At 43.0% G+C, this 14902-nt stretch overlaps 2 protein-coding genes across 7 annotated transcripts in view; one reads left to right on the forward strand and one right to left on the reverse strand.

The window, feature by feature from the left end:
• FYCO1 (FYVE and coiled-coil domain autophagy adaptor 1) overlaps nt 1–14902 on the reverse strand; it is a 42918-nt gene that overhangs the window by 7549 nt on the left and 20467 nt on the right. For 2 of the 3 annotated variants that reach the window (XM_035129111.3, XM_035129113.3), the window contains exons 12-14: nt 12063–12212; nt 11197–11396; nt 10830–10974 (exon numbers count right to left, since the gene is read on the reverse strand). In XM_035129111.3, coding sequence (XP_034985002.2) covers nt 10830–10974; nt 11197–11396; nt 12063–12212 — 495 coding nt within the window. The remainder of the gene's footprint in view (nt 1–10829; nt 10975–11196; nt 11397–12062; nt 12213–14902) is intronic. The other variant, XM_035129115.3, reaches the window with a different exon arrangement.
• On the forward strand, nt 3954–8507 carry CXCR6 (C-X-C motif chemokine receptor 6). 4 transcript variants are annotated; one of them, XM_035129118.3, is made up of 4 exons: nt 3955–4062; nt 5040–5099; nt 5806–5889; nt 6722–8507. In XM_035129118.3, the coding sequence occupies exon 4, from the start codon at nt 6743–6745 to the stop codon at nt 7787–7789; it is 1047 nt and encodes a 348-aa protein (XP_034985009.1). In that variant the 5' UTR covers nt 3955–4062; nt 5040–5099; nt 5806–5889; nt 6722–6742; the 3' UTR covers nt 7790–8507. The 4 variants fall into 4 exon arrangements, with proteins under 4 accessions (XP_060136616.1, XP_034985009.1, XP_034985007.2 ...); XM_060280633.2 differs by lacking the exon at nt 5806–5889 and having other exon boundaries at nt 3954–4062; XM_088654322.1 differs by lacking the exons at nt 3955–4062; nt 5040–5099 and adding an exon at nt 5161–5179.

Below are 14902 nucleotides of genomic sequence, written 5' to 3' on the forward strand. Positions count from 1 at the left end.
TTGTGAGTTCCTGAGTGTTTGGGGATGAATATCTCCCCATCACCCATAGCTGCCAAGTTATCCCTTTTTTTAAGGGATTTTCCCTTATGCTGAATAGGCTTCCTCGCGAGAAAAGGGAAAACTTGGCAGCTATGCCATCACCATTTCTTTGCTGCAACATATGCCCTCACAAGGCCCATATGCCCACACAGTCCACCTGTGCACAAAATAATCTTCATTAAAATCTTTAATAAACTAGGCTTTCTGGTTCTAACAAAAAACAAACATCCTTTAAGACAGTCAATGTATTGTGTTGCATGGCACTTTATATAGCTGTCAGAACAGCTTCACATAGATTAACTGGTTCCATTTACAAATGAAGCCCACACTGCAACCTATTCTACAAACTACAATAGAATGCTTTCTTCAAGCCTAAATTTGGCAGGGGGAGCGGATCCTGACGGGGGGGAGAAGACCTCTATGAGCAAACACATACCCGTGGGCATTTTGGGGCTTTAATGATGTTATGGTCCTAATCTGGATCACACCCCCACACCCCATGCTAGCAATTTGTACAGGAAAAAACTCCCGTTGGATGGGAGATGATTTTTACATGCAGATTGCCAGCACAGGGGCTACCCAATCTGGATTGGGACCCTCACATGGGATAAAGCAGTGATGGGCAACCTTTTGAGCTTGGTGTGTCAAAATTTGCCAAAAAACCGAGCATAACTCGGGTGGTGTGTCACTTCAAGAAAAAACCAAAATTTTGCGATATTTATAGTTTAAATAACAAAAATGTATAATTGTAATATACTGTATAACTGTAGTTAATAAACCAAAAACTAATTATTTAACCAAACCAAACGAAAAACCCCTTATTTATCACAAAGTGCCCATAGTTGTTGAGCTTTTTGGGGGGAGCTGCTGACCAAAGTTTTGGAGGTTTTTTTTTGGGGGGGTGCAAAAGTTGCTTTGCTTTTGGGGGGGGAAAGAGAACAGAAATAAATGACGAATAATACCTTTGCTGGAACTAACACGCAGCACCGACATATTCTGCCAAAGCACCCAAACACCCAGCACAGAACGGGTTAAAAATGAACACTGTTACACCCAATCATCATCTGCCAAAGCGCCAGAAAAAACAGCACAGAAAGGGTTAAAAAATCAATCTCTGGCTACCAGCAACAACAACAACAAAGGAATCTGGGTTAGAGGAGCTGGGAGAACAAATGGGGGGAGGACAACAACAACAGCGCGAATGGGCTGATGGGGCGCGTGCCAGCAGTGAGGGCTCTGCGTATCACGTCTGACACGCGTGTCATAGGTTCGCCATCACTGGGATAAAGGGTTAAAGTTTTCTGCCCTCATGTTTGAGAACTGATTTACACCTTTTGGGAAATACTGCTCTATATAGTCTCTGGATGTGCAAAGATTCAGTGAGTATTTGATATTGAGCATTAGCATTTGCTCTCTGAAAAGATTGCAGTAGAGTCAATGTTTGACAGTATTTGACAGCTAGTTTGCAGTGCACTCACAATTTCACATGTAGCTGGCATGTCAGTACATGACAGCTGTCATTGGTCAATTTTTGGCAATATTTCCCTCTGTCTAGCGATCTGCATTATGTACTCATACTGTGCTTGATATTGACACATCTTTGAGGAATTAATACTAGTAAGGCAGGGACACGGGTGGTGCTGTGGTCTAAACCACTGAGCCTCTTGGGCTTGCTAATCGGAAGGTCGGTGGTTCAAATCCCCACGACGGGGTGAGCTCCTGTTGCTCTGTCCCAGCTCCTGCCAACCTAGAAGTCCAAAGCATGCCAATGCAAGTAGATTAATAGGTATGGCTGTGGTGGGAAAGTAAACGAAGTTTCTGTGCACTCTGGTTTCTGTCACGGTGTTCCATTGTGACAGTAGCAGTTTAGTCATGCTGGCCACATGACCCGGAAAACTGTCTGTGGACAAACACTGGCTCCCTCGGCCTGAAAGCGAGATGAGCGCCACAACCCCATAGTCGCATTTGACTGGACTTAACCGTCCAGGGGTCCTTTACCTTTTTTTTTTTTTTTTTACTAGTAAGGCATTCAAGGTATCTGAACACTTTTTAGTCATTTTGCACACCTTAGCTAAAAAAAAGCAAGTTTCAAATGACTTAAACAATTTAAAAGAGCAGATAACAATCATCTTAGTCTGTGGGTTTTTTGTGGCTTTTACATTTACAAAATCTGCCTTGTCAAAGGAAAAAGATCAAATGTGATATGCTTCACTGCAGAAAAGTAGGCCAGCACTGTGGTTTATCTTAGGCCTAATCCTGCTTGAGGTAGTAAACCTTTGTCTGGGCTGTATAACTTTAGAGTTTAAATAGCTTGGAATAACTGAATGCTGCTCCATACAAAAATAAGTTTTATGCATTTTTAATCATGTCTTTAATATACTGGCAACTCCCAATTTATGTGGGGATTATGTTCCGAGGTACTGCATGTGTGAGGGAAATCACATATATTTGAAAAACCATTGGAAAAGCCTGCAAACACCTTATAAATATCTGGAAACCCCTGAAAAACCCTTAAAAAAACAGCAGCAGTTACCAGATGCCAAACTCCACCATACCCTCCCACATTTCTCCAATAAATAGGGCAGTTCTATTCCATAATCATCATCATAATAATTCTATTACAGTATTAATATCCTGCCCATATGACTGGGTTGCCCCAGTTACTCTGGGTGGCTTCCAATATATAAAAAAACATTTAAAACCATTAAACATTTAAAAAAAACTTCCCTATACAGGGCTGCTTTCAGATGCCTTCTAAAGGTTGTATAGTTACTTATCTCCTTGGCTCAGGAGTCGCATAACTCCATACCCTCCAACATGAAAATAGGGGCCCCCTAAGTAAAAGCGGGGTGGGACGCGGGTGGCTTGCCGATCGGAAGATTGGCAGTTCGAATCCCTGCAATGGGGTAAGCTCCCATTGCTCGGTCCCTGCTCCTGCCAACCTAGCAGTTCGGAAGCACGTCAAAGTGCAAAGTGCAATTAGATAAATTTACTGGCCAAGGGAGCTGACATTTGTCCGCAGACAGCTTCCGGGTCATGTGGCCAGCATGACAAAGCTGCTTCTGGCGAACCAGAGCAGCGCACGGAAACACTGTTTACCTTCCCGCCAGAGCGGTCCCTATTTATCTACTTGCACTTTGATGTGCTTTCAAACTGCTAGGTGGGCAGGAGCTGGGACCGAGCAACGGGAGCTCACCCCATTGCAGGGATTCGAACCGCCGACCTTCTGATCAGCAAGCCCTAGACTCTGTGGTTTAACCCACAGCGCCACCTTTACAACATTAAAATATGAACTGCAATAAAATAAAATAAAATAAAAATTCAAATAAACTAATCAGTAGCTGGGCTCACGCTTCAGGAAAAGCCAATGTGAGGAAGTTCTAAGCAAGCGTTGAAAACTTGATGCAGTTGACACGTCCAGGATGGCGAAATATTGCGCTGCTTCATGTAAAACTTGCCGGGGGCTAATTTGAGCAAACTTACAATTTTATCCTCTATGTCTGACATTCTACAGCACTAGTAATTTTATTGTTGCAGTTCTCTATTTTGTTTGGTATTATTTTGCATTATTTTTTATATATTTGTGCAGAGTTTCTTTCTGAATAGAGCTCACTGACTGTAATAAAGAGACTGAGTGAGGCAGCCACCCCAGGCAGGTGATTTTGGTGTCATGAAAGGGCAGCAGATGCTTAGTTATTATTATTTTATTTTTACTGCCAGGCAGGGGACAAAATAATTGTGGGATTTTTTATTTTGTTGCCTCAAGTGCTAAAGTAACATGAACTGACCATGCACTTATTTTGGGATGTATATCTACATATTAGCTTTATTTTCATGCCCAGCCTAGCAGCATAGGCAATGCTCTCTCTTCTACACTGCTTTGTGGTTTTGTTCGATGTCTAAAACGAAGAAATAACCGAAAGGAAACTCCAGAGGCAGCAGCTCCAATAAATACGCATAACCACCACTACCTCTAGCTAACATCTGAATTTGAGTCGCAACTCTTGCACTGACTGCTGCAAGGTATGTAGTTATCTCCTCTTGCCTCAGACGGAAAGCTATCCCATCTTTGTAAACATTAGGTTGTGGCGGGGCCCAGCTGGTTCCTCTAATAAGCCCCTTGAAAGCTAACTTAAAGTAGCTTTCAAGTTAGAAATGGTTTAATTTTCTTTACCAAGAGGTTTTGCTGTTAAAAAAAAATGTTTATCTTATTTACTTAAACAAAGTCAGGTTAAGACAATCGGGTGCTTGCACAATCTTCTGGGGCATATATTATTATTTGAGTTTTCACATCTACCAGAGATAGGCACAAACAAATCCAGATATTGTTGGTACATTCCCTGTCATTGTTTTCAGCCTGCAAACGATATGTAATTGATTACGTTTCCACCTCCTTTGCATCTGCTGGAAACCACAGGAGGGGAGAGTGGCTCTTGTGCTCGAATCCTGCTTGCAGATTCCTCACAGGCATGTGTTGGCCACTGTGAGAACAGGAGGTTGGACTAGAAGGGCCATTGGCCTAATCCTGCAGGCTCTTCTTTGCACTGAAGTGAATGGGGGTGGAATAATGTAATGGCTTTGTGCAAATTATATAAGTTATGTCCTTTTGCCACAATGGACAGTGAGACAAATAATATTGTTTTTGGCAGAAGACGAACTGCAGCAAAATGGAAACAGTGTTGCATGCAGCAAATACAGAGTGGAACGGAAAATGATGTGTTCTTACATCCATACTCTGGAGAGCTACTTTTTGGACAGTAGATAGTCTGACCTGGTATAGGCAGTTTCCTATTATCTATGTGACACTATGAGGAAGAACCATGACTGCGCAAAACAACACAAAATTGCCACTGTTTCCCAAACAAACCCCACAAAATTCTTTCTGTGGGATTGTTTTGCTCTGCTACATTAGATTGCTAGTTTTACTCTTTTAATATGAACGTTATTTTATGTTGATGAGTCATATTCTAGCTCGATTTGGGAAATGTTGTTTCTTTCAGGGTCCAGGTCAACTTCATTATCGTGAAAGCACAGCTTGTGAAGTACACCCAGATTGTGAAGTACGGGTCTTTAGCTCCTTTCACTAAATACTGACATGGGATTGATGGCTGCAGCTGTCTTTTCATGAGTATACATTCTGGTATTATTTAGTCACAGATAACTTTGTGGTTTTGTTATTACTAGCTTTTTAAAAGCCATTTGAAAAGCACTGGGCTATTAAAGAAATGAAACTCGAAAGCCTAGTCTTGCAATAAATTATCTCTGGTAATTTATTACCTGTCATCTATACCATCAACTTCAAGAAAGTGACACGCAAGTCAAGAGAAGCTAACATTAAAATGTATTCGTTTATCATTAACTCGCTGGTATCTCAAATGCCTCACCAACAAATGTAAATTGGAATAATTATCTGGGGCACTGTGTCATGGACTGGCTGGATGCAGAGGAATGGTGGCAGGAACCACCTGGGGGAAACCTCCCCCCCCAAGGAAGATGGCCAGTTTACTTATTGACTTGCCATTCCAGGGATCTGCTGCTTGGCAGGAGGGGATTCTGGCAACCCAGTTCCAAACTCCCCTGTGATACTGAGCCTGCGTGGCATCATATGGAGAACAGTAGCTAGAGTAAGATGTTGGGGAGTCAAAGAAAGAGCAGCTAAAAGTGCAGGGACAATTGTGATAAGAATGAAGGGGAAGAGGCAAAGACTCCATGCAAGTTAAGTGGCCTAGGGCTTGACTTAATTAATTTTTTTAAAATTCCATTTAGAGCCTGCCTCTCCTCCAAGGAACTCAAGGTGGCATATGTTGTCCCCCCCCCTCTGAATTTTATCTTCACAAGCCTGTGAGTTAGGTAAGTATTGGTCCAGTCCAATACTTGATTCCCAGTAAGCATGCTGCCCCAAGAATTTTATCATCAGTGCAGTGTAGGTTCTGCAATTTTGCACCAGTGTTGTGGAAGATCATAATATGAAATCATGTGCAGAATTCAGCATCCTAAGAACCTCTGCATGTTTTGTTTTTTAATGAGGTTTCTAGCTTTTACGACTTCAAAGAGATTTCAAAAAGATACTGGCTATGACTGACAAAATCTAAACAACAGGGAAATGGGATGCATGGGTGGGAGTTCCAGCCCACAAAAGGCAGAATCTCTGTTCCTTTCATATCAGTGATTTCTCCCTGAGGCTTCTGGAAGTACAGTACATTTTGAAAAATAAGTAGTTAATGTACAAATGTGCATACTTTATACAGTCTTGCTTGGATGTGGGTTTCATTGGTGTATAATTATGGCTGGGTCTTAAAAAGTTTTTAGTGCAGAATGAAACTAGAGCAGCGCACGGAAACGCCGTTTACCTTCCAGCTGGAGCAGTACCTATTTATCTACTTGCACTTTGACATGCTTTCAAACTGCTAGGTTGGCAGGAGCTGGGACCAAGCAACGGGAGCTCACCCCATAGCAGGGATTTGAACTGCCAACCTTCTGATCGGCCTCCCCACTCAGTGGTAGATAAGGCAAACAGATGTGGTAGATGGGGGTATATGCAGTACATAATCAGGGCTTATATCATGTCCCTTGTCAATATGGTTTCATCACACAGCAAGTTAAATTTAAGAGTTTTGCAGCAATGTAGAGAGACATTACAACCCCCCTACTGAGACAATTTTCAAATGTGTATGTTTTACAGGTGTTTGAGAAAGCAGGCTACATGGCTACCGATGAGGATTATGCTGCTGACTACGGCAACAGCACATTTCAGCACGTTGATGACAGCGCATACGAGACATTTACAGCATTTAGCAGGGTCTTCCTGGTCTGCATGTATTCATTTGCCTGTATCTTTGGAGTCTCAGGGAACACTTTGGTTCTTATCATTTTTATCTTCTATGAAAAAGTAAAGGTGTTGACGGATGTATTCCTGGTGAGCTTGGCTGTAGCTGACTTGTGCTTTCTTTGCACGTTGCCATTCTGGGCTTATTCTGCTGCTAAGGAGTGGATCTTTTACACTTTGCCATGTCAAATCATCCGAGGCCTCTACACCTTGAATCTGTACGGTTCCATGCTAACCCTTACCTGCTTAACCATTGACAGGTATTTTGCTATCGTCCAAGCCACCAAAGCACACATCAGCCAAGCCAAAAGAATAGTCTGGGGTAAAACGGTTTGCATTTTGGTTTGGGTGCTTTCCCTGCTATTTGCTTTGCCTCAGTTTTTATTTAGCACGCAGAAGGAGTATAGCAAAAAGGTATGCATTGCAGAGTACCCTTCAAATTCTTTGCAGATGCTCACCGAAGCAATTCAAATGACTCTTGGATACTTCTGCCCTATGCTGGTTATGGTTCTTTGCTACTCAATCATCACAAATACTTTACTCTATGCTAAGGGCTTCCGCAAGCAGAAATCCTTAAAAATAATATTCGCCATTGTTGTGGTGTTCATTTTTACCCAGACGCCCTATAACATCTTGAGACTCATTCGTGTTGCAGACCCAAGGGTCATGGTGGACAATGGATACCGGTTTGAATATGCTTTGATCGTAACGGAAGCCATCGCTTATTTCCACAGCTGCCTCAACCCTGTTCTCTATTTCTTTATCGGTTTGAAGTTTAGGAGGAACCTGGTCAAAATTCTTAAAAAGCTTGGATGTGCTAAACATGAACAAACCAGGAAGCCATGCCAAACTACGGATGATGATTGCTCAAAATCCTGCACCGCCACACAGAACGCAGAGGAAACAAGCATGTATCCATTGTAAGAGGATCTTGAAGAGCATCTCTTTTGTAGAGCTTCAGTCTTAGTCGCCCTGGGCATTCACGCGAGCAAAAGCAACAGGCAGAATCTCCTCAACATAGCTATCCTGTTTGTAAAGTTGGTGAAAGTTTCCCTACAAGCAAAACTTTGCAGAATCTCATTGCCACCTTGATTCTTATGCTGGAGGCATCTTATGAGAAAGGACTCAATTGTGTAAAGATATACACCAGCTACAGAAGAGATGCTGAATGGGAGTTTAGGTTGTCACTTAGCATTTACCTTTTATTTTAAGGAAGTGCCAGTGGGAAGCTGCACCCTCTGCTTCCCAGGAAGAACATACTGGCAAGGAGGCGGCCATCTTGACCCTGGTAAAGGCTTCATTTACTCTGCCCTCTCTATGTCCCCCCCCCCTCCTTTTGCATCTTGCTTATTAGATTGTGAGCCAGTGGGCTGGGACTATCTTTTAACCTCTGTACAGCGCTTAGAAAACATTGGGTGCTTTATGAATGTTAAATAATGAAAGTTTGCAATTCAAAGCTGGTCATGCAAGCAGAGTTTGAAAGCATGAATGGCGGACACACTTTTCATGTGGCTGGCATGCAAGAACTTGCAAACAATGCTTTTACCTGCTTTGGCTCACCATATGAAGATTTTTTTATATAAATAAATAAATAAATAAATAAATAAATAAATATAGATGTTCATGGAGAACAAAAAACATACACAGTGTTTGTGTCTCTTGTCTTTTCTTGTGTCAAGGAGTTCCATAGCTCAGCTTTCTCAAACTAAGAACAAACATTTGCTCCGGAGGCACTGTGACATAACCCCCTCTCCCCCAATTTTAGGCACAACTTGCTGATCCACAGGCTTTAAGTGTAGAAGCCTTTTTATATTATATTTCCCCTTTCCCACTCCCCACAGAACTCTGAAAGTATTTTTACCCATCTCCTGCAATTTCTTCTTCCACTCCCCTTCCAAAATTCACTTGTACCTTACCCCACCCTCCTCTCCAACTGACAGTTTCTTTCAACCTTCCTCCCAGGTCCTTTTCCATTCACCTCTTCCTCCTAAAATAGCTTTTCTCTCTAATCCCCTTCCTTTCTATGCCCAGTTAATCATCACCACCTCAGAATATTAGGCTATAATCTCTCTTCCTAATCTCCTTCAGCACCTTCTCTGGCCCTTTACCCTCAGAGCAGAGAGGCCTTCCCCCTTTCCACAAACTCCTCTGTTTCCGGGGCACCTTGACTCAGCCTAGAAGGAGTTGCTAGGGTTGGCATCAGTCTGACCAAAAGGCTACAGCATAGCTATGGGGCAGGGAAGGACAGCCAACTCATGAGGCAACAAGCAGGAAAGTGGCTTGAGGTCCATTGGTAGTCCCCAGGTCCACTGTTTTGAGAAACAGTGAGTTAAAGGGAGGTGAACTTCCTGTCCCCTTCTTCCCCCGCAGCTCCTTGAACTCCTCCAAACACTGGGAGGCATCTCCTAACCTTCCAGGTGTTTCTTTTTTCCAGGGGCCTCAAGTAGTTGCGGGGAAGGGAAGCTTACCTTCAGTGAACTTATTTTAGAATCCAAGCCATAATACAGTGGACCCACTAACTTTCCCTCCAGCCATCAGCCTGAGATTTACCCTTCTTTTGGTTTCTCTGCCCAGTTTTCCTTTTTTCCTTTTGTTTTACTCACAAAACTCATTAAGTCAGCAGTTTTGCCACTGGCATCAAAACTTTGCTCTTTTAGTGTGAGCAAGCAAAAAAGGGAAGGCAAGTTTGTGTGAGGCAGACACTTTGGGCAGGAAATGTGCGCCGACAAATGAAACGGTGAACCCGAATCCTTGTCACTCTTAACCAGAAGTGTCTGTGGCATTCTCATGCAAGCTTCCTGTGTGACATTCAGCAGGATGCTTCACATTGTGGAAACGAACAAACACTGTATTGCTGGGCACTTTGACACAGTTCCGATATGAACAAGGCAGACAGGAATTAGTAACAGTGTTTACAGCAGGGACTACGACTCCCATCATCCATGACCACTAGCCATGCTGGCCGAGCTGATGGGTCCAACATCTGGAGAGCCACTGGCTCCCCAACCCTGGTTCATAGGATTATGAACCCTGAAGGAATCAATAAGCCATACTAGTTCATACTTCTGTGGGCTATACGTTTAATTTTCTTTCGTAGGGTGAAACTAGATGTTACCTTGGCAGATGGAATGGGACTTGATTACACCTGCCACTTCCTGCCTCCAAATGCCCCCCCAGGCCACCCCCCCAAGCCTCCCCCCCTACTGAGCTCTGGTCTAGTTAATAAGCCCGACTGTGGGGAGGGAAACCTTTAAAACTGGAATTGCTAAGCTTGACGGGACCCATGGGCATATTTGCAAACTGGGGACACTGCTGTGGACACCAAAGGCACACTTCTCCTTGCCACTGGTTAGACTTGAAAAAGTGTGTTTTCACTTTCTTCCAAACAAAATTGGCTGGGTAATCTTCCTCAAGAGAGCAGCTGGGGAGGCAAGAGTTAACCTTCCTTCCCCAGCTACACTCTCCCATGGACAATGGAGGGCTCTTTACCAGTGGCATAGCATGGGCAGGGCCACAGGGGCAGTTACTGGGAGGTGCAAAACTCTTAGGGGCAAAAACTTTTAAAGAAAAAAAGAAGTAGTAGTAATAATAATAAATTAATAACAGTGCGCCCTCCCCCTCACACAGAAAATATCCCCATGTTCGCATGGGTAGACGGAGGAGAGGATTTGGGTGACGGCTGGTTGCTATGGCGCTCTCTGCATGGGCTTTAGAAAGATACCTGCTCCTGACCAATCCCGTCCTGCTCTCCACCATGCTCGACGCTCATGGGGTGCTGTGGCTGCCACTTGGGTAGGTCGCTGAGCTATTGCGCCTTCATTCCAGCCTATCGGGTAAGTGGTGCCAAGGATACTTGCCCTGGGCACTAGAAACCCATGCTACGCCACTGCTCTTTACAAGCCTAATCTACTTTGGAACAGATTGTGTGTGTGTGTGTGTGTGTGTGTAAATTATGTTTACTCACAGATCAGTTATACCATGGTCCAAAGATTCTTCTTCAGTTTGGCTTTCATTGTGAACCGAGTTGTCTTCCTTTATCTGGCCCACTTCCTCATCTGTGATTATATCAAACACTGCATCATCTGTGGGTTTAGAGGCTTCATTTGTAACTGTACCACAACAAAGGACACAAAGCAAGAAAGTGTTATTATGCTGCATATAAAGTAAGGCGATGTAATTTCTCAGTGTTCATTATAGATTTAAGGAACTTGTAGGGTCATCAAACACTATCATCTGTACCAAAGCAGACACAAGGATAGAATATGAACTGAAGTTCACATGAGATTCTTTTCCAAGAAATTTAATCCCATGTATACACAGGAAAGACTCACCCATAACTCTATGGACCAGGGACAATGGTGAGGCTAGCAGGCTTGATGCTGGTTCTTCTTGGCTTGCATTTGATCCAGAATCAATTGAGATGGCACTTGCCTTTTTAAAGCAATCTCGGCAACAGCGTTCCTTCTTGCCAGTATGCGTTGACATGGCATAGTTGTTGCAGCAGTAGTAGCAGAAAATGCACCCACACATTCTAAAAATAATGGAATTTTAAAAGAGAAAAGAAAAGAGTTCTTCATGTCAAAATGAAGGCATTTAAGGGATACAATATCCAACATGGAGAAAGTGACGTTCTTCATAATATTGCCAATCTGGATTCCCTTTGAAGTCAATGGAAGACCATTGGGTTTTATCCAACATTGAGTAAATCTATTGAAATTAACAGACATGACTAATTTAGGCCCATTCATTTTGATGGGTCTGCTCTGAGTGTAACAAAATTGGGTACTGAATTAAATATACACCTGAAAGGCCGACTATATCAACCCATTCCTCAAACCAACAATCCTTTATAAAGTAATTCCATTATATAATATTGGAGAAAGATTAATGGGGAGCAGACCAGTGATAATTTGGAGTGTCATTTTTTCCAGATTGAGATGGGGCACCGAGTCTGGAAAAATCTCCATATCCACACAAACAATACTTTTGTCCCACAGTCTTCTCAAGAAGAAACCACAAGCGCATTATGAATGCCACTTAAGGTAGAATTTGCTGTAATTCCAAGTGACACTATTTACAATGGCACTGTTTAGAAATGTGGCCCAAAAAACTGCAGTATAACATCTTGTTGATTACTTGTCATCTGTCCAACTACAGTTGCTCACAAGTGTTTATCAAGTCACCCCTACAAACTGACCTGCAATGGTGGCGGCGATTCATCCAGCCAAATTCTTTCTTACAGTCTAGGCAACAGCTTACTTCCGCATCACCAAGCCATCTTTGTGCTGCAGTGAGTTTCTGCTGGAATTCCAAAGCATCCGACTTCTGCCAAAGGGCATCCTTGTCTCTTTCAAAAAGAAATGCATAAAGAACAATTTATCATCTGCGAATTTAGGTTTTAAAAATTCAACCACAGCCCACCACAGGAAAAACGAATCTCCTCTATTAAAGCAAACATCATTTAAATACAATGGATTCTTAAGTGAAAATTCTAGTTGAACACCATACTTTTTAACTTTTTGCAAGCATTCCATATACAGTGGTACCTTGGGTTACAAACGCTTCGGGTTACAAATGCTCCAGGTTACAAACTCTGCTAACCCGGAAGTGGTACCTCGGGTTAAGAACTTTACCTCAGGATGAGAACAGAAATCACACGGTGGCAGCACGAGGCCCCATTAGCCAAAGTGGTACATCAGGTTAAGAACAGTTTCAGGTTAAGAACAGACCTCCGGAACGAATTAAGTTCTTAACCAGAGGTACCACTGTATGACATTGAGCAAGACCATGTGGGTGGGTGTGAAAGGAAGACATCACATAAGTGTGCACATAAACAAAATATACCGTAGCCTCTCAAGACAATTTCCTTCTACTGTTGCTGGCTATGCTTCCATCTTTCACTTTTGTAAGATGTAAAATATAATACGTTATCTATTGCATTTTGTCATGAAGAAAATCTGAAACTCTGCCAGAGAACTGAAAGGGGGAGGGTGGGTAGCACTGGCAGCCACAAATAATCGCCTGGCTAGAAAATCAAGCCAACATTTGTGAACCCCTGTTTGTAATCTTATTTAATAAAAACTCTGGCTAGGATCTGTGAAGCTGAAGGGGGGTTAAGGCTTGTTTTTCTCCAAGAGGCGCCTCCCCTGCCACATGGAAAACAGTATTGGAAACAGAAGAGTGTCAGAAACAGTTTGTGAAATGGTGTTGGGATGAGGTGAGAATCAGTTATCTTAAAGTGTTATTTTATTTTATTTTTTTTATTTTAAACAGATGAACCACAGCACTACAGAGTCAGGGCCATTATGGTTCCTCCAGTGCGATGGTTTTAAAGGTTACCATTTTAGTAGGAACACAGGGCATGTTAGTAACACGTACCGATAACATGTGAAGTAGACTCATAATTATGATCAAGTAAGGATTACAAATGTCAAAAAGGTCGAAATCTCCCATCTTTATACCATTTCAGAACTTTGTTAACAACAACAGCAAAAGTGCAACGCCATGCATGTTTACTCGGAATCTAGTCGCACTAGTTTCAATGGGACTTATTTTCAGGAAAGTGGGAATAAATCAGGGAGGGTAAACCTGTAAAGATGAGCAAAAACTACAGACATGTATGAAACGGAGACTTATTAAACATGCATTGCTCAAATCTATGTAAGCCTTCTGTGCTAGATTTTTTTTTTTAGGGGGATGTATTTCTCTGTAGTTAAAAATGTCAAGTGTGACCCACAAACCACAGGACTTAACAAGTGCTGAAGCATTTGTAAAATATGTGGTGAAGAGGTGTCATTAAGAAGCAAGGTGTGATGCCACTGCCAAGAGAACATTACATTGCATGGAAGCCACCAGAGTGGCACAGGAAACAGAAACAAAGGTGGCTCAGTTTGCAAGCAGCCAGTTCTTCTAAATACATCAGCAAAGTCACTGAGAACATAAATAAGTAAAGTGTCTCAGATGGGTGCACTATTGGCCTCACCACAAGCTCTGGTGCCATATTTGTGCTGGAGCTGTGTTGAGCTAGTGATACAAGCAAATTGGCCAGTGCAAAGATTTAGGAGCAGATGGCCTTAGCTATGCTCCACCATTAGAATCGGAAACCCACAATTCCCACCCCCCATGAAACACTAGGGCAGTGGTGGACCCACCGTCCTCAGAGGTTGGACCCCTTCCAAACCAGCCCCATCTTTCCTGGGTGATGTCAGGGGCTGGAAAGTTCAAGCTGAAGCAGTGCCGGATTTAAAAAGGGGTCACTTTTTGATGCAAAGGACAAATCAGGAGTATACTTCAGCTCCTGATCCTTTCCTTTGAAACTGAATCACCAGATGTCGTGGTAATGCTGGGTGATTGACAGAGGGCAGGCCTCAACCACCTGTCAAAATGGCCTTTGGGTTGTCTGCGGCAGCTTCGGATCCAGCCCTCTGGCTGGATCAGATTTGCGGCTCATGCACTAGGGCTTGGTTCTCCAGCTTGCATTTTCCATGGTCTAGACTGCTATTTTCTATGGTCACTACTAGATTTTTGCAGAGGCTGCGAAGATCCAGAGGTCATGCTGTTCCTGCTAGATTAGTACTTGAGCCAAAGGTGTAACACTAGATATCACTTCACAGTACAATCGTACCTCTACTTCCGGGCAGCTCTGCTTACGTATCCTTTGGGATACGCACACAGCAAACCCGGAAGCATTTTTCCGGGTTTTGTCCCGCGCACATGCGCAGAAGCACTCTACCACGCCATGCACATGTGCAGAACAGGCACCTCCGGTTGCGAAAACCTCGGGATCCGACCGGGGCTCTGGAATGGATCCCGTCCGCAGCCCAAGGTACCATAGGTGAGCTCCCATTTGTGCAATTTTTACTCATATTTTTTCCTTAAATAATAACAACAAAAATTAGCTTCAGAGAAGCCTTAGTCTTAAGAAGATTCCTTACATATTAAGAAAAGTAAAGGTAAAGGTAAAGGACCCCTGGAGGCTTAAGTCCAGTCAAAGGCGACTATGGGGTTGCAGCGCTCATCTCACTTTCAGGCCGAAGG

Source organism: Zootoca vivipara, chromosome 11 (genome assembly GCF_965207765.1).
Source record: "Zootoca vivipara chromosome 11, rZooViv2.hap1.1, whole genome shotgun sequence".
NCBI classification, from domain to species: domain Eukaryota; kingdom Metazoa; phylum Chordata; class Lepidosauria; order Squamata; family Lacertidae; genus Zootoca; species Zootoca vivipara.

Bases quoted from the DNA above. Each gene is read 5' to 3' on its own strand.
- CXCR6 (XM_035129116.3), top strand. From the start codon at position 4,989: ATGTTGATGAGTCATATTCTAGCTCGATTTGGGAAATGTTGTTTCTTT. The intron at 5,100-6,721 runs GTACGGGTCTTT...TATGTTTTACAG, and splicing joins AAGTACACCCAGATTGTGAA to GTGTTTGAGAAAGCAGGCTA.